Source organism: Mesoplodon mirus (assembly GCF_964341445.2).
Source record: "Mesoplodon mirus genome assembly, chromosome: 1".
Classification (NCBI taxonomy): Eukaryota; Metazoa; Chordata; class Mammalia; order Artiodactyla; family Ziphiidae; genus Mesoplodon; species Mesoplodon mirus.
Genome location: NC_138976.1, coordinates 56,546,199 through 56,565,313, shown reverse-complemented (window position 1 = coordinate 56,565,313; position 19,115 = coordinate 56,546,199). Strand labels below are relative to the sequence as shown.

Below are 19,115 nucleotides of genomic sequence, written 5' to 3'. Positions count from 1 at the left end.
GTTTACTGGCACACTGTGTGTGTGTGTGTGTGTGTGTGTGTGAGAGAGAGAGAGAGAGAGAGAGAGAGATGGGGGAAAGAGTGTGTGTGTAAGTACTCAGTTTTTCGTCCAACAGATTGAACTACTCATACAGCAAGTCAGTTCTAGGTACCAGCAGGGAAGACAGATAAGGGCCTCACCATCTCAGGGCTGATGCTAGTGGGAAGGATGGACACTGAGAAGGAAATATATAGTTTGAGTGGCCAATAGGTGCCAGAAAGAAAAATAAGGTCAGGGCGTAGTGATGTGATGGAGATGCAGTGGTCGTGGAAAGCACTCCTCTGGGGAGGTGATGTGGGAGCCAAGGCTGAGCAGGAATGAGTGTAGCTAAGCAGCAAGGCCAGTGAGGCTGAGCCCCGGTGGGAAGGGATAAAGGTAAGGACTGACGTTGCCATTTGTAGGCTGGGCCCAGATGATATGAGCGCCATGGCAGAGTGTTTGGATTTTGTTTGAAGCGTGACACGAAATCGTTAGCGGTTGTGTTAAGTGTGCTGGGGCTGCCATAACAAGGTGCCACAGACTGAGTGGAAACAGAAATTTGTTTCCTCACAGTTCTGGAGGGTAGAGGTCGGAGATCAAGGGGTCAGCAGGGTTGGTTCCTTCTGAGGCTGGGAGGGAAGGATCTGTTCCGGGCCCCTCTCTTTGGCTTGTACCTGTCTTCTCCCTGTATCTTCACATGTTCTTCTCTGTGTATGTCTGTGTCTTTTTATAAGGATGCCATTTGTGTTGGATTAGGACCCACCCTAATGACTTCATTTTAACTTAATTACCTCATTAAAGACCCTGTCTCTAAATATGGTCACATTCTGATGTACTGGGGGTTAGGATTTCAGCCTAAGAATTTGGAGGGGACATAATTCAGCCCATAACAGTAATGATGCGTGAGGTGATCCATTCTTGGACCATACCTGCTGATGTCAACATAAACAACTGGGAAGTCTAATATTTTAAATGTTTCATTAATTTATTTGGGTGATCAGGCAGAAGAGAATAGAGAGATTAGACTGGAAACTTGAGTTTCTATTTTGGGTGTTTCTTCCTTGGCACCTCTTGTTTTCTGTGTCATGGCTTATGAGAGACCAGATGCCTCAGATTCTGGGGTGTTGGTGCCCCACAGGATAGACATGGCATATTTTCCTGGAGAGTGAATTCTAAGTAAGCTATTACCTACTCTTGATAGGAAAGTAAACTATGAAATGTAGATTGAGTCTGCACTTTATTTTTATTTTCGGCTATGTTGGGTCTCGTTGCTGCGTGCAGGCTTTCTCTAGTTGCGGTGAGCAGGGGCTACTCTTCGTTGTGGTGCACGGGCTTCTCATTGCGGTGGCTTCTCTTGTTGCGGAGCACAGGGTCTAGGCGCGTGGGCTTCAGTAGTTGTGGCACGTGGGCTCGGTAGTTTTGGCTCTCGGGCTCTAGAGCGCAGGCTCAGTAGTTGTGGCGCATGGGCTTAGTTGCTCTGCGGCATGTGGGATCTTCCCGGACCAGGGCTCGAACCCGTGTCCCCGCACTGGCAGGCGGATTCTTAATCACTGCACCACCAGGGAAGTCCCGAGTCTGCACTTTAAAACCACATAGTTTATACTTAAAGTAGGCTGGTTGTTGCCTGGCCTGTTCTCACTCTTCCCCTGCCAAGGAAAGCATTTTGGTGGGAAGGGCTGGAAGGCACTGCTGTAAATGAGTTTTCTTTTCCAAGAGTATTAAAAATGCCCTGCTCAGGCTTCCCTGGTGGCACAGTGGTTGAGAGTCCGCCTGCCGATGCAGGGGACACGGGTTCGTGCCCCGGTCCGGGAAGATCCCACATGACGCAGAGGCTGGGCCTGTGAGCCATGGCCGCTGAGCCTGCACGTCTGGAGCCTGTGCTCCGCAACGGGAGAGGCCACAGCAGTGAGAGGCCCACGTACCGCAAAAAAAAAAAAAAAAAAAAAAAAAAGCCCTGCTCACTTCTCTACCATATTTAATATATTTACTCTCTTTCCTTAGGCATGGGAGGCAGCATACCATCATGCCTTCGAAAGTCAACTATCAGGCGAACATCTGGGCTCTGAAGGAGGAGGGCTGTACACATGTCATAGTGACCACAGCTTGCGGTTCCTTGAAGGAAGAGATTCAGCCTGGCGATATCGTCATTATTGATCAGTTCATTGACAGGTGAGCAGTCGTCTAAAATGCTCAGGCTCCTCCTGTACTATCGTTCTCAGCTCAAGTGGACAATGTGTGGGGACTTGTGGGAAAGGGGCCACAGGGCCACAGATACAAAATAGAAGAATCATCATGAACTCTCAAGTTCCTAATTCCCAGCTTCAACATTTATCAGTTTGTAACTTTAAAAGAACTTTTTAAAAAACAAATTACTTAATATTTCCTTAGTATTTGATGTCTAGGCAGTGTTCTCTTTTTCCCTATTGTCTCACAGACTTTTTTTTTTGTAGTTGGTTTGTTGAAATGAGGGTCCAGAGAAGCCTTTTTTTCTTTTTTGTCCTATAGTCTCCCCACATGCTGGATTTTACTGATTGCATCCTTAAGTCTCATTTAGTGTCTTCCCCTGTCCCCTGTGTTTACCGTAAACCAGTGCTTAACTCCGGAGGCCTGATCGGAACCAGGTTTGAATTCTTGGTGAGAATCTTTCTGCATCATATCAGGAGGCACATAATGTCTGGTTGTCTTTTCGTGATGTTAAGATCAATAGTTGGTTCCGGAGCTAGGGATTTTCTGTTACTTAATTGCACAAGGAACCTATAATGTTCCTTTACCAAAATATTGAACAATAATGGACTGCCAAGATCCTGGGCTTTCTCTGCATTTAGAAGTAGTTGAAGAAGTCACAAGAAAAGGGGTGGTCTCCTAGGGATCCCATCCTCCTGCTGCCCCCACCTCCCATTCCTGGGGGAAGTAACCACTTCCCAGAATGCTCTGGATGGAGACATGTAACTGCAGTCTGCTACTTGCGCCAGAGCGGTGGGAGAAGTACCACAGAGAGTAAACCACCTAGTAGCTCCTATCAGCGTCCCCCATCCATTCACCCCGACCGTCACCTCAGTCCTTCCTGCTCTTCCAGTCTGTTAACTCTGGGCTCACTGTACCCAACGCCTCTCCTACCCTGACTGTTATGGAAGGAAGGTTTATTCAGTCCTGTTCTGTGTGTCTTCTGCTTTTCAGGTATTTAAATACTCCCTAGTCCATCAGAAGCATTGAATGTTACTGGATGAAATGAAGCTATTAGCTTGAACCAAATGAAATTCCCTGTTCTGTAAGTTAGAAATGGTTGAATATCAGTAATTTCATGTGGTTCAACCTAATAAATAATGAGCATAGACTAAAATCATTACACGCCCCTCCCCTTTCATTTTTCCTATCATTTTTCTGCACCTGACACTATATGTTTTTCATCTTCCCCTCTAGAATGTAAACCGTGTGAGGGCACGGACCCCATATGTCCTGTTTGCCACTTTATCCCCAACACCCACAATACTACCTGGCCCGTGGTTGCTCAGTCAGTATTTTTTGAGTGACTGAATGAACATGATTGTTTGAAGGGAGAGGGAGGCTGGAGTTTGTGTTTAGGGGACATCTTGATCAAAATCTTTATGGCCATCAAAGACATGTATTTGGGGGTAATGACCTAAGAAAATGGGTGCAATTCGGTTTTTTTAATAATGCAGTGCACAACACTCTAGAATGATGTGGATTTATAAAGCATGATAGATGGTACTGGAAAGAAAAGTTTGGCTTGGATACTAAGCCTGGGATTAATTTGTTTCTTATGTGGTGTAACTGTACACTGTTGCATTTCCCAGATCTTTTTCTCACACGTAGTAAATGTAGATGTTTCACATACTGGCTCTCAAGAAAGTAGGTGGGGCACAAAGAGAACAGAAAGAGAACAGGCGTTGCCATCAGATCTGGTTTCTTTCTGCCTTGGCACTTATTAGCTGTGTGACCTTAAAATCTTCTGGTATCTGTTTTCTTCTATGTGCCATGTCTATAACCTGCCTCCTTAGTCTCGCCTTGGGAGTTCTGAGTCCCTAGCGAGTGCCTTTTATGGATCTAGCATGTGGTACCTGCCCAATAAATGCCTTTACTGTGAGTCTGGCCTGGAGTATGTCTGCTAGTTAGCATCACTTGGTAAAAACAGAAAAAAAGGTCTGTTGAAAGAAGGATCCCCTAAGTAAGTAACATTTAGAATGAAATCTCAAATTTTGTATCAGTTATGTATTGCAACAGTAACATTTTTGAGATATTAAGTTACGTAAGGTACTAAAGCTCATTTTACCTGTTTCTCTTATACTGTTTTGATGTGGGTGCTAGAACATTTTAAATTACGTATGTGCCTTGCATTATTTTGCTATTGGAGAGCATCTTCTAAGTGTTACCGCTGCTGTTTGAGCTATGTGGTTTCTGTTAACCAGGCTTGAGAATGTCTTACAGGAGAGGAGAATCAGAACTTTTTGCCTTGTGAGAAATGCCCTACATGTGTTGTACTGGCAGCACTTTTTTATTTTAACAGAGTAAATCCTGGTGTGTTGAGGCAGGCATCTGAACTTCCACTTAGTCCTGTCATCAGGCATGAATGGTGAGCTGCAGGCTGTACTGTTTGCAGCCTCAGTGCCCATAGCTGCAACCACAGCCCCAGAATGTTTGATAGGACTGCAGCATCCTGCAGAGGTGCACAGAGGATTAGAGCTGTGGGGACAGGAGCACTGAACTCTAGAAGGGTCATCTTGGCTCTGTTTGGCCTCAGGCAGGTCACTTTACCTATGTGGGCCTTGGTCCTCTCTTCAGAATTACAGGTTGAACTCCATCACTTAAGCTCCTTTTCCTTGCACTGTCCATGGGTTCTTCTCCAGGGATTGATCTAGAAACACATATTTGCTTACTACTGCTATAACTTTGCCAGCACATCGTCTTAGAAAAAATATCCTCATCCTAAAGTGTCTTCAAAGACTAGAGGGACTGTTTTAATCTCCCTGACATATATTTGTGATAAAGAATCAAAATGGAATAGTATGGCTATTCTTTTTTAATAGATAGCAGAACTAGAGCATCTTGCTTTCTTTGCCCTCAGTGCTCAGCATAGGGGAAAAAAACACCAACCTGGCTTGTCAACCATGCCACGCATACCTTAGAAGTCACTAAGATTTAAGAGTGACAGGTAGCTTTGATTTTTATGGTTGTTTTTAAAATCATTAGATTCCTATAAGCTAAAAATGAAAAATACCCTTGAAGGTGTCTGACAGGCTGAAAGCTCTTTTAGGAAAATAAGATCACTCTCTTCTGAAAATCATTGGGTTTGCTCATGCTACGTTCCAGCCTGTGAAAACTTGAAAGCCTCGGCGTGAGAAAAGGGGAATCCTGGGTGTGGCTGACCTGGAGAAATCAGGACAGCAGACAGGTGGGGAGAGGAGTTGGTTCCATTATTTTTGGGTGTGTGTACTCAGTCCTTGCATCTGTTTCTCAAACATGCAAGGAAATAACCTCTGCTAATATTTAAAGTGAAAGTAATCTTTCATTTGTAGTTAGGGCTGCTGTAGAAAGGAAAATGTAGGTGGATCTAGAACCTAAATGCTGAAAGAATGTGTTCTCTGGTCATTTTCCCATGTGTGTTGCACAGTGACAGGTTTCCTGACTCTTCCCTTATCCTGGACCCCATGTGCAATATTCTTCACAAACCAAAAATTTAAAATAGTAATTCATACCAAGAACTTGTAGGAGGCTCGCCCACAGTAAGTGTCCTCAGTGCCTGCCTTGGGCCTCCTGATGTACTGGGTTTGATTAATCCCTTTCTTCTACTTGGTGGAGGTCCCCACCATCAGAGCCATAAGTCATTTGGCAATTCATGATAAAACATGGTTAAGAATGGGGCTTGTTCTGCTTCTTGACCATTCTTAAACAGTCCATGTGAACTGGGGAGAGAATGTGTCTGTCTGACCTTTCATCTGTTTTAGGATTATGAGGCTATTTCTACTTTAAAAGGATCTTATAAGGGAGACACTCCCAAGATTCATAATTTGGGGTAGTTCTCCTGTGGTACGAACCTCTGCCCGTGCAGGGTACATCTGGCTCTCACAGTGTCTCTGGGTGGGAAGCAAGACTGTCTGAGTGACGGAGAGAAAAGACCTCATAGGGAATCCAAGTTAATTCCCTCCCCATAATCTGGCTTTGCACATGAAACGGAGACCGAAGTCTGAAAGCTTAGCTACTCTCAGGGTTCCACTAAGCCTTTTCAAATTGTTTCTCTACTGTGCTTTATACCTGCCTGTATTCTTGTATCTTCTGATTTCCTGTATCTATTTGCCACTGTCTAGGAAGCAGCTGGGACAGCCAGCGGCTTTACTTGCTCAGTGGTTCTGCTGTTACCTCCCTTCCTGCTGGTAGAAGCACCTCCCTCCTTTGAGCCCAGCAGGATCAGTGGTAGGTGTTTTATGAAGCTGGATCCTCCCTGCCTGTGGATTGGTGAGGGCTCCATATAAGACTAACCAAATTCTGAGACAAGACTTAGAAATTTAGAGGCATAACTATGCATTTACTTGGCTTTTGTTTTGTTTTTGCTTTTCAGCCTTGCAGGTAAAGACATAACCATCCCTCGCATCCCACCTCACTTTTAAAGCCTGACTTTGATGATACATTATAAAGTGGAGTATAGAAGTGATTTCTAATGAGATTTTTGCTATTATAGAGCAAGCAACACTGTTTCCCCTAGATGCTTTTTTCAAAGCATGAGGCATTTTGTTGTCTGTTCCTGTTTTCCTTCTGTTGCACATACCCTCCATTGTCGACCCAGTTACTGTTAGATACTCCTAGAAATTCATTTGCCTGTGGTGGGGTGGGGACTGATTATATGGCCTCTCTTCCACCCCAGACTAGTAACTTTCTGTGCCATGGAAGGTACACATGGGCAGGAGATTCTAGCAGCTTCCACATAAGACCTTTCTCCTTTCACCATCAATCCTGATTATCATCATTGAAGGGAATTCAACTCACCTTATTTATTTATTTGTTTATTTATTTTTAAAGAATTAGTTTTATTTATATATTTATTTTTGGTTGCGTTGGGTCTTCATTGCTGCACAGGCTTTCTCTAGTTGCGTCGAGCAGGGGCTACTCTCTGTTGCGGCGCGCAGGCTTCTCATTGAGGTGGCTTCTCTTGTTGTGGAGCACAGGCTGTAGGCGCGCAGGCTTCAGTAGTTGTGGCGCACGGGCTTAGCTGCTCTGCAGTGTGTGGGATCTTCCCAGACCAGGGATTGAACTTGTGTCCCCTGCACTGGCAGGCAGATTCTTAACCACTGTGCCAACAGTGAAGTCCCTCACCATATTTATAAAAGGAACAATTAGATATGCAGAGTGTTTGGAAAGATGCCCACATTATATTAAGTTTAAAAAAAAAAAGATGCATACTAGTAGGGTCACTTAAACTGCTTCTGTCACTACCGGAAATATCTCAAGGTGAAGCTGGGTAACAACTGTAAGGATGAGAATAAGATTCTTTCTTTTTAATAGTGGCCTCTATCAGGAATGTTTAAGGTGTTTTGGGGGTTTTTTTTGTTTTTTTAACAATGAGAAAAGTATGGCCAAAAAATTAAGCTTAAAAAAAGGCAGGATGTAATTCCTAATGCCAGGTGTTTTCTGCAAAATGCTGTTAACACACTGGCCTGAGGCCCCTGGTTAGGTTCAACTAAAAGAATGTGGTGGAAGAAGCCCCAGCTTGGAAGTGAGGACATCCAAAATTGTATCCTGGCTCTGCCCCCAAATTCCTGTGTCACTTAGTGTCCTCATCTGCTAAATGAGGGTGTTGGATTGATTCCTAAGAGTTCTGATGTCCACCCTCTTAAGAGAATTATTTTCTCGCTAGAATCGGGAGAAGTTGGGGGTTGGGGTGAGCGTTGGCTGGGGATGCACACTTACTCATCAGGAAAGTCCCGCTGTAACCACAAGGGTAAGGGATGATGTCAGTTTATTTCCCTCTCCCAAAGACATAGCCCTGCCTTGGGCTTCCCCCAGGGTTTAACAATACAAAGTTCTTCTTACCCACCCTTGGAAGGTCGGCCTAGAGGTTGAGGTGTGTAATGATGTCATTTTCTCAGTCTTTCAGCCTCTTGGGCAGGGGGTTTGTTCTTACCAATAGAAATGGAGGTTTATGATAAAGAATTATACAGGAAGCCTTTGCTCAGCTCTTTCTCCCATTCCTGTCAGCAGCTATTTTGAACCCTTTCTGTTCTCTCACAGCTTCCTGCCCATATCCTCCGCTCTTGGTTGAGAACATTGCCTCTTTACAAGAAAACAGATGGTATTAGGCACAAACTCGCCATCTTCCTTCACCCTCCCTTCACCAGTTACTTGCATCCCTGTTCTTCTCTGTCATCTTGCTGCTGTCCTTGAAGTGGGGGCAACTGTTCCCTGTGTGAGGTTAACTCTGTTCTGCAAACTACCTTCTCACCTTATATCCTTGCTGTTATTTAAAAAATGCTGTAAGCTCCCAATGTTTGAGTTCCTACCAAGTGCCACAAATCAGTTAACCCTATTTACCACATATACGGGTCGTTTCCTCAGTTTAAATTGAGGGAACTTAAGCTCAGAAATATTGGTCATTTGCTAATAAGTGGGACCTATGGGGTTTGAATTAGGTTCATCTGCAAACCCTATGACCTCAACCACTCCTGACACATGGACTTCCAGCTCTGGCCTCCCCCACCTCGAGACCCACACTGGCTCCTAGATACAGGACAAGGTCCCAAAGACACCTCACACTTTGTAATTCACACTTCATTAATTTTCCCCCTTGGTTGTCTTCTAACCCCACACCTTCCCCCGTCTCGAGCTCCCTCGTCTCCACTTGGTAAGTTGCTAAGTTGGTAATACCATTGCACTGCCATCTACCGGGTGATCGCTGCTGTGGATCTGTCACCCCTACATCCCGTCGGTCTCTAAGTTGTACCCATGTGTGCCTTGAATCCACCCTGTCATCTGTCACCACTGCCCTCATCTGGGTTAGTTCTTAACATTTTTACTTCTCCCAGCTTGACTCCCCTCAAAGCTGGTTGCCATACTACTCCCGGAAAATATAACAGGAAGGAAGACACAGTCACAGGAGTGCTGGAAACCAAGCTCAAACAACTGCTACCCTCTGGGAGGGCTTGCCCTGGAATCTGTTACTGAGCATCAGCTCGTATGCAGACTTCTGAATAAGCAGCACAGTCTAGAGAAGGGCTAGACTGTGTAGAAGACCTCAGCTATTCAGCTCTTCCTGTAATTTGATGTAATTTTTTCCTAGTTCCTTTTGTCATTGATGGTAATGATCTTTGATGTGTACTTAAAACTATCTTGTCCCCTTTGTGGTGGTTTCTTCACTTCTTTTGTACTTTGCATCCCTGCTCATTTCCCCTTCCCCAGTGAAGTATTAATGTTTATTATCTGGTCATCTCTGGTCTTTTGAACATGAAGTCAAGTTATTTCTGGATAATTATGAAGGGAAAGAAAATATTAAGTTCTTCCCACCTGTGAGATGCTGTTAGGCCCTGGATAATTCACGCATATACCTATTACTGGTAGATATGCTTAGAATCGTAATAGAAGGCAATCTGACACATTACTAAAGTTTTCAATATGCATGCCTTTCCAACCAGCCTTCCCTTTTTGCAGCTTGCAGTGCTAAGAGTAAATGCACCAAACGATGCATTTTTCACTTAGGGGCACTCATGAGATAGACTGTTTGGGTAGACTTTAAGTGATGTGGGTAGAATCATTTCCCCGAAACCAAGCTGCATATGAGCAGCCCTTGGCCCCGCTTTGCCAGTAAATTAACTGCCTCGTGTTCCTGTGTGCTGAGGCTCGTGGATATGTGCTGTGCTCCAGAACCACCTTGGAAGTGTGCGGGTGTGTTTGCTTCTGCTGTGGGAAAAGTGTTTTCCCTCATCTTGTTTGCAACTCAGCATTTCCTCAAAGGAAAACTATTAACAGATGGCTGTCTTTGTGCCAATTCAAGGATCCTGATCCAGAAAGAACCTACTGGTCAGTCTTTCTCTGGGCTTTGTTCCCCCACTGTTTCTGAAAGTGCCCGGTATTCTCTCCCTGATGGCCTTGAATTCACTTCTCTTGCCAGTACACAACATCATTTTGTCTTCTTCACTCTTCCATACGCAGTTTGTTGTTTGTTTTGCTAACTTTTCTCATCACATATCCCCATTTTGGGGGTACCCTTGACTTGAGACCCGAGTATGTTTGCTCTGAAGTTGGCAGACGAGAAAGTACAGAAGCAGATTTTCTACCAGCAGTAGTTACTCGGGCTGAGCACCTGCTTCACGTGTTCTTATTCAGTCTTCACACTGTATTTACCCTTCATACTTCCCCATTTAAAATATGAGAAGACTGATAAGGTGAACACGGGTCAGAGTGACTCTCTCCTGGAGGCACACAGCCAGCCAGGGAGCAGTAAAGCCAGTCAGTTGGGCAGTCCCCGAAGTCTACTTCCAGTGGACATCCCAGGCTGATGGTGGAGAGGGGGGTGAAATTAGCAGTCCCTTTGCCTCACTAGGAGGCTTCACCAGTTGAAGCAAGAGTTAGGGGCAGAGTTGCGTGCATTAACTATGTTAAACCATATGAGCACATGTATTAGCTTCCTATTGCTGCTAACAAGTTACCACAAATTTAGTGGCTTAAACAACACAAATTTATTATCTAATTCTGCAGGTTAGGAGTCTAACATGGGTCTCAGTAGGCTAAAATCAAGGGCTGTATTCCTTTCTGGAGGCTCGGGAGAATCCCTTTCCTTGCTCTTTGCCACCTTCATTCCTTGGCTCCTGGCCCCCTTCCATCTTCAAAGCCAGCAATGGCGGGTCAAGTCCTTTTCATCTCTAGTACTGACTCTTCTGCCTTCTTCCACATGTCAGGACTCCTGTGATTATACTGGGCCTACCTGGTTAATCCAGGATAATCCTTCTAAGTCCAGCTGGTTAGCAGTCTTAATTCCACCTGCAACCTCTGTTCCCGTCTGCCATGTAAGGTAACATATTCATATGTTCTGGGCATTAGGGTGTGGATATTCAGGGGTGTAGGGGGGCATTATTTTGTTTGCTACCACATGCCACTTTCACAGCTTGGTAGGACGGAGCTGCCACCCCTAAACTCTCGTCCTTGGTCTAGTTTGCTTCTGGAAGGTGTGTGATCCTTCCTGTTCTTCTCACCCACAGCCTAAAACACAGCTTCCCAATGGATCCAGCCAGTCTGATGTTGTCGAAGGCTAATTTTTTCCTGTGGCCCAGGAAGAGATTCCAGTTCTCTCTCTTGATGGGAGGAAGAAGAGATCTCTTAAGGGCCCCCTTTATCAGGGAAAGGTGCTCACCTAGGCACAGCTGCACACCTAGTTTCTGCCCTCAAGAAAAATCTTCAAGTGTCTTCCATTGATGAGCTCCTCCATGTGCTTGCTTCTGCTGCACCTGTGTCCACCGGTAATGTGACTTGGGTGAATACTGTGGGCCGGATGCTGCATCTGTTCCCTCATTGATCCTCAGGGCAATAGTAGTAGCACTTTGCAACAATTACTATTTATCCCCAAACACACATTTGACATATAAATGGAGGAGTTATTGCATCAGCCTATTGGGATGTAGCTGCCGGAGGTTTTTTGCCGCCCTGTTTTAAACAAGGGTGTCAGTGGATGTTGCTAATACCATTTGAAGAAAGAACTCAGGGAGGTTAAGTAATTTGCTCAAGGCCACACAAAAAATCAGTAACAGGATTGAAATCCAGGTACAAAACTACATTTCCTATATTTTCTCCATATCCGTCAGAAAACTCCACTTGAGGGTGAAGTACTATTTTGTTTATAGAAGAACTCTTTTGACTGGAAATCGGGAGTGAACAGGCAGGAATCCCCTTCAACACAGGCTCAATGAGATAACAGTCCCCACCGTGTGGGACGTCCCTTGCTTCTTGCTGCGTTACCGAAGCTCTCACTTCTACTTAAAAACTCTCAGGGGGAGGACAGGAGATCTTAAAATCACATATATTTTCATTTTAGAATTTCACTTGGGTGGTGTCCTTCCGTCACTTCACTTGTGATTGCAAACCCCATTGCTCTTGGTCTGAATTTCATTCAGCATAATCATGCCTCATTATTTTATGCAGCATAGGAGTATTTATAGTGATTTAAAATTAGATCATTACTTTTCCTTGAATATGTCACTGTTTGAGTTATGCAGAACACCACAAGTAGGTGGGCAGTCTGCGTGAAGAGATGTTTCTTATCTGCACTTTCCCTCCTGGGATCTTGACAGCATAACCCTGAACCTATTAGAAATACTGGTATTAAAGTCCCCATTTCTTCCTTGGGGCTACCCCTCCTGCAAGGTTGGGTGCTCTGAGGCCTCATTCTCAGCTATAGCTTCTCCTTGGTGCTGACTCCCAATTCAGTCTCTAGCCCAGACCTCAGTTCTGAGCTGCCGTGGGATATCTGGGCATCAGGGCTGACTTAATCCTCATAACACTCTTATAAATGGGTGGATGAACACTACATTTTATAATTGGGAAATGAAGAATCAAGAAGATATGGTGGTTTGCTATAAGCCTTAGAGGTGGGAGTTTGGGAGCTTTGTTTAAAGAGAAAAATGTAAAATGTTCCAGTTGAGAGGGAATTGAAACTGTAGGCAGTATCACATGTATATAGCATAACATAAGGAATAACTAATACATATTATATCTTAAGGTAAATGTTCAGAACAGAGTGAGGAGTAATCAGGCAAAGAAGGGATGGAAATAGAGAGGGACAGAAATGGATAAGATGGGGGTGTTACTACATAGATGTCTATTGGAGTATAGCCACCGAAGGGTTTTGTGGCCCTATTTTCACACTTAATCATGGTTGTAAGTAGGATTTTTGCTAATACTTGACTCATTGAAGGCTGAAACCAAGCCAAAGCTGGAATATGTGGAACCATTTTATTAGTCAGTTTTACAAAAAGAGAAAAGCCTCTGTTTATACAGGCTGGAAGAGTCATTTGACCTGTTCTTCAACACCATCTGAAATTGCTTTGGGGTTAACTTAGCCTTTCCCTTAAGACCCGTATACGATAAGGGGTTGAGAGGAGCACAGACTGGGTTTTCATTCCTCCCAATCTCTGAGGCCTAATCTCTGAGCAAGGTGGCTTTGGTGCCAGCTAGTGTCACTGTTTAATATGTGATGGGGAGGAAGTAACAGGTTAACTTTGATAGGTGGACACACCAGCTGTGTAAACTGAACCAGAATATTTCTCCATGCTGTTCCCTACCCTCCCACCCCCGAAAGCAGAAATGAAGTGATTTGCCTTCAGCTGTTGGTTTTCCCTTGCTCTCTCCCTCCCCTGCTCTCCCCTCTCTAGGAAAATGAGGACTTTCTTTTCTATATTACTCATGAGTTCAAGTTTAGAACAATATAATGGATATAGGAAGTGCTTTATTCTGAAAACTTTGAGAGAGAAGTTGCTGGGTGACTTGCCACTGGCTTAATTTTACCCTCTCTCCGACAGATTCAAAAATGTTTTATCAGAAAGTTAACTTTAGAACTTTCATGAGACTTTAGAACTAATTCTGGCGGGTAGACGCATAAGCTTAAGTAAGGGAGCGAAGAGACAGATGATTCTGAAATGTGGAGCTGGATGAATGGCTGCTTTCTTCAGTGGGTCAAAGGCATGAAAAAATAAGGTTGAGGGCAGAGGGCAGGAATTACTCTCAATTTAGTGACAGGGCAATCAAATGCAAAGTTTGGAACGTGTTTGAACATGAAACTAATGAAACTAAACATGAAACTAAACAATGGTTTAAAAAAAGATTTTTTTTTTGAGAACACCAGGGAAATTTGCACATGGTCTATATATTAGGTGATACTGAGGAATTAATGTCATTTTTATCAGTTGTGATAATGACATTGCCGTGGAAAATACTCCACATATTTTGGTCCTTCTGAAGTAGGGGTGAAGTGACAAAGTCTGGGATTTGCAACAGATGAAGCAAGTTTGACAAAATTTAGGAAACTGTTGAATCTAAGTGATAGATATATATGGGGTTCACTATACAATCCTCTACATCTAAGATGATGGAAAATTTTCATATTGACTTCTTAAGTGTTTTACCTGGCTTCCTGAGCCCACAGTTGAGTTGCATCTACAGTTCAGTGTGGTTATCCTATCACAGCCATCAGACCACAGACACTTTAATTCCTGTTGGGAAGCACGTTGCCACCAACCCAGAGCCAAAAAAGCCAAATACCATCCAGAAGCTCTTTTTCTTGTTGTTGTTTAAAAAAAAAAAAAAGAACAACAAAAAAAAGAGTTTCCTTCAGCTTATCCAGAACTATTGATTCTGGAGTGAGGACCAAGATATCGACCTAGATACAACTGATTACCAGCCCCCAAAGGGTGGAAAGGTGGCTTTTTAAAAACTGCCCTTTTTAATTTTATTTTGTAGGACTACCAGAAGGCTTCAGACCTTCTATGATGGAAATCATTCCTGTGCCAGAGGAGTGTGTCATATTCCAATGGCTGAGCCGTTCTGCCCTAAAACGAGAGAGGTTCGTAATATTTCTGGAAGGTGCACCAGAATAAATCATGAGGGCTTGGGGTGGCATCTAGACATAGATTAACTGGCCAAGCATGTGGTCTCTCTTCCCCTCTCTAGCTTGCTGCTTACTCAAGGTTTTATGAAGAGTTGTTTCCCTTTGCTAATAATGCCTCCACTAATCTCAGTCATTTGTAAGCTGAATCACTCAAAGTTGCAACCTATTTTTTTTTCTTAAATAAATTTTGATTTTGCTGTCAGGATACCTTTTAAAATAATTTAGGGTAGCATAGTATGTCCAGAGTATATAATCTGGAACCAGATTTCTTATGATCAGGTCTTTTACTCTTCAGCTTAACTGTTGTGTGTCTTTGGACCAAAACCTCGGGTTTGGTTTCCTCGTTTGTAAAATAAGGTGATGATAACATGTACCTCGTAGGACTGTGAGGGATAAAAGAGTTATTTACTTATAAAGTGCTTTGAGTGATGCCTGTTAGTTATAAGACATCCAGTGACTGTTAGCTGCTTTTATGAATTAAGTTATTAATAATCTGTAAATTGTCAGATTGGCATCATTTGCCTTTGAGCTGAGTTTGGCTGTTACTGTCCAGCTTCCTCTCCAGGATTATAGTAAGATCTCAGGACTAAAGGGGCAGCCTTACAAAAGCCAATGGTGATATAAAGTGAGGAATCACAGCCTTAGCTTTCAGAGAATAAAAATGGCTACCACAATTCAAAAGTCCATCCATGGTACTTTTCTTATAACTCAAGATTTGAAAGTCAGGTGCAACCCAGTAGGTCAGAAGTTATTGTCAGAGACAAACTGCCTAGTAAAATCTACTTTATAAAATAACTTAGACAATACAGATACCTAAACATGTTAATCATTCAGGTGATTTTAACACGTGAATGTGGAAAGTAGTATATGTTCAGCCTTGTATAATCATGTAAAACTAGCTTCCTTACAGTTAAGAGCTAGGGCACCTTAACCTCACTCTGGTCTCAGAAATCTAGAATCCAAAGCCAGGCGTTGGAGGGAGCCATTTCAGATATATCACTGCATGTTGATTCTCTGTGACTTCTGTGAAAGTACCTTTTTTACTTCTTTAAAACAAAAAAAAAAGGGCAGGTTAAGTTTTAAGTGTGAGTTTAGAATACATTTGACCCTTGAACAACGTGAGGGGTTGGGGCACTGACCTACCATGCAGTTGAAAATCTGAGTATAACTTTACAGTTGGCCCTCCTTATCTGCAGTTCTGCATCCAAGGATTCAGCGAACCACAGATTGTATAGTATTGTAGTATGAATTTATTGGAAAAAATCCATGTATGAGTGGACTGCACAGTTCAAACCTGTGTTGTTCAAGGATCAACTGTGTATGTTCCTGGGTAGTTATCAGCAGAATATATCAGAACAATGTAAGTCTGAAACACAGATCTGTCCACAGAATAAATTTGCTCTCCAGGGGAAGTTAGATGTGTGCGATAACATTTTTGTCCACTTCAAAATGGGGGAAGCTTGGGAAGAAATAGAGTAGGGAGAAAATATGCATGTTAGTAGGAAATCAGAGGTACTGCCCCAGTGATTTGGGTACTAGTAGTAGAGGTGGGTAAGGGAAGTGCTAATGATGTATGCAGAGCACATGTAAATGTGGTGGCTGGGTGATAGTTTCCAGTAATGCAGTTTGGCCTCCCTTGAGACCGAATTAAGTCAGCTATTATTAGTCTAGTCAAGCTAAGGACCCTCACATAAAGACTTTAAAAGAGTGCTGGGGAGGGCAGTTTAAGAAAATGGGAAAATAAGGCCTTCAGAATGTTACTTTATTCTTATATACCCTAAAAGAGATTTTAAAATATTGTCCAAAAAATGTAAAGAGTGGGTGGTGTTGCCCCTTCGTAATTATCACTTTAATTTTCAACATCATTGTGATCTTTCGTGTACCGACGACAGATTGTCAAGTGGCAAGCAAGGTACACTATGGTTGTACTATATCTTACCATTTGTGTTGAAATATGTGTATATAAAAGAGATAAATATGAAAATATTTATATGCAAATAGAGTGTTTCTGGAAAGTTGACCAAAGAACTGGTAACAGTGGTTTCCCATGGGGAAACTGGGTCGCTAGTACACAGGTAGAAGAAATACTTGTCACAGAATAATATCCTTTTGTACTGTTTACATTTTTGTACCATGTGCAAGTATTACCTATTCCAAAAAATAGTACTTCTAGTCGAAAGGTAATCTGAAACAAATTCTTCTAAAGTCCTGACACAGTAAAGAGACCCCTCAGCCTGTAGTTTATATTTCTGGCACCTTATGGTGGCGTTACCTGTTCGTGTGGGAGTGCAGAGTACTTGCCCAGGTGGCAAGGGCCCAGGGTCTGTCACTGGCTGGCCCACCCAGGCCGATATGCCTCTACTTCCTCCTCCCCATCATGGCACCCACCACCCAGGGTGACGGTGAAGACTTACAAGGCACATTGCCACTGGCCTGCGATAGTTATGATCTTCCTTCACACATCTCTAGAAGCACTCTGAAGTTTGGCCGAGACATACAGCTCAGTTATTTGGGATTTTTAAAGACATTTAATGAAGACAGGACTGGGCTAGTTATATCTTAATTTTGAAAGTTGGGGGGACAGCAGGGGAAAGAGTGATTTAATAAGCCCTTGTATTTATACCTATACTCCTTAAGGAAAAGTTTTGATTTAGCAGAATCTTATTTTCAGCATGTATAGGATAAATAAACATGATGTAGCATCAGCTAGTCATCTAGGGCTTGTCATGGTTCTAAATTTGGAGTTGCCAAAGCTCTTGTTAAAATTCTTTCTCATCTTGCCATAGCATAATGTGTTATTTTTAAGGAAATAGGTTAATTTGCTTATGTGGTTCAGACATGTGCAGGCAAGACTTTGGCCTAGATTGGAGCCTTCTATTGACTTTGAGTCACTCCATTTTATATATGGTATCATAGGAAACTTGACAAATTATTTGGGAAATGTGTAGAAGCTGCCAGTGTTAATAATTAGAAGACCAGTTAAGCATTTAGATTCCTTGCTATATATATTCCTTAGCTCATTTAATATTCACAGTATCGGGGCTTCCCTGGTGGTGCAGTGGTTAAGAATCCGCCTGCCAGTGCAGGGGACACAGGTTCGAGCCCTGGTCTGGGAAGATCCCATATGCTGCGGAGCAACTAAGCCCGTGCGCCACAACTACTGAGCCTGCGAGCCACAACTACTGAAGTTCCCGCAACTAAAGCCCATGCTCCGCAACGAGAAGCCACTGCAATGAGAGGCCCACACACCGTAACAAAGATAAGCCCCTGCTCGCTGCAACTAGAGAAAGCCTACATGCAGCAACGAAGACCCAAAATAGCCAATAAATAAATAAATAAATTCTTTAAAAAAAAAAAAAACTTCTTGGTATCTCTGAGTTATATAATATTATTATTCCCATTTTACAGATGAAAAAACTAGGACTACATAAGGGTAAGTGAATTCTTGGCAGTGCTTTAACAGTTAAGTTTAAAAGACGAATTTTTTTTTTTAATTAAAAAGAAATGTTGAAGCACAGGCTAAGAAAATAATGAAATTAGATTAGACATACATTATTAGACACTAAAAAAAGTGATCAAACTTTTAAATAATGTTTCTAAACTCATGTGGCCTTGCCTCTAAAGGGATGCCAAGATAAGTTTATCTCTGGATAGAAGAAATCAGCACAGCCCCATTCTGTTTTTTACTGTATGTGTTTAGAGAGGCAACAGGCAAAAGAGATTATGAAATCACTTTCTACCCCCAAAAAGCTTTCACAAAAGCCCTCAGGTTTTGTATAAAAGAGCAGTGAGAATGAGTTTCTCAGGAGCTTGAAAACAGTTCACTCTGCACATCTCTGAGATGCGAATGAGGAAGGCACCTTAGTGTAGCCTTGGAGGTTAAGAGCTCAGGCTCAAGCCCCCATTCACAATCCATGATAGTCTCTTAAAGTTGTTAAGAAGTGAGATTAAAGCATGTAAACAAATGCCTGGTGTGTAGGAAAAACCTCACTGTTTGCTCTTGCAGCTGTGAGCTAGGGGCTGGGGCAGGACAGAGCATTATGTAAGTGGGTAAGGGTCTAGGAAACGCCCTTCTGTGATCTCCCAGGTTCTCTTCGACGGCCTACAGGTACTAGGTGTTTATAGTAACAATCCTTTAAAGTATCAGAGGAAAAATAAATTAAGCTGAACTTCTGTTTGTATGTTTTGAGTTTGGTTCTTTGCATTCTAGGTCCTCAGAGAGACCGCTAAGAAGCTAGGACTCCGGTGCCACTCAAAAGGGACAATGATCACAATTGAGGGACCTCGTTTTAGCTCCCGGGCAGAAAGCGTCATGTTCCAAACTTGGGGGGCGGATGTTATCAACATGACCACAGTTCCAGAGGTGATTCTTGCTAAGGAGGCTGGAATTTGCTACGCAAGTATTGCCATGGCAACAGATTATGATTGCTGGAAGGAGCATGAGGAAGTGGTAGGTGAAATTCTCTTTGGAACTTGTATGGCCTGGGTTTCCACGTGC

The 19,115-nt window shown here is 43.0% G+C and overlaps 1 protein-coding gene across 1 annotated transcript in view; it reads left to right on the top strand.

Annotated features, from left to right (window-relative positions):
• The window catches only part of MTAP (methylthioadenosine phosphorylase), a 38,497-nt gene that overhangs the window by 11,349 nt on the left and 8,033 nt on the right, over positions 1-19,115 (top strand). Inside the window, exons 4-6 of the mRNA XM_082619936.1 lie at positions 2,020-2,187; positions 14,470-14,572; positions 18,828-19,067. Of these exons, the coding sequence (XP_082476062.1) occupies positions 2,020-2,187; positions 14,470-14,572; positions 18,828-19,067 (511 nt within the window). The remainder of the gene's footprint in view (positions 1-2,019; positions 2,188-14,469; positions 14,573-18,827; positions 19,068-19,115) is intronic.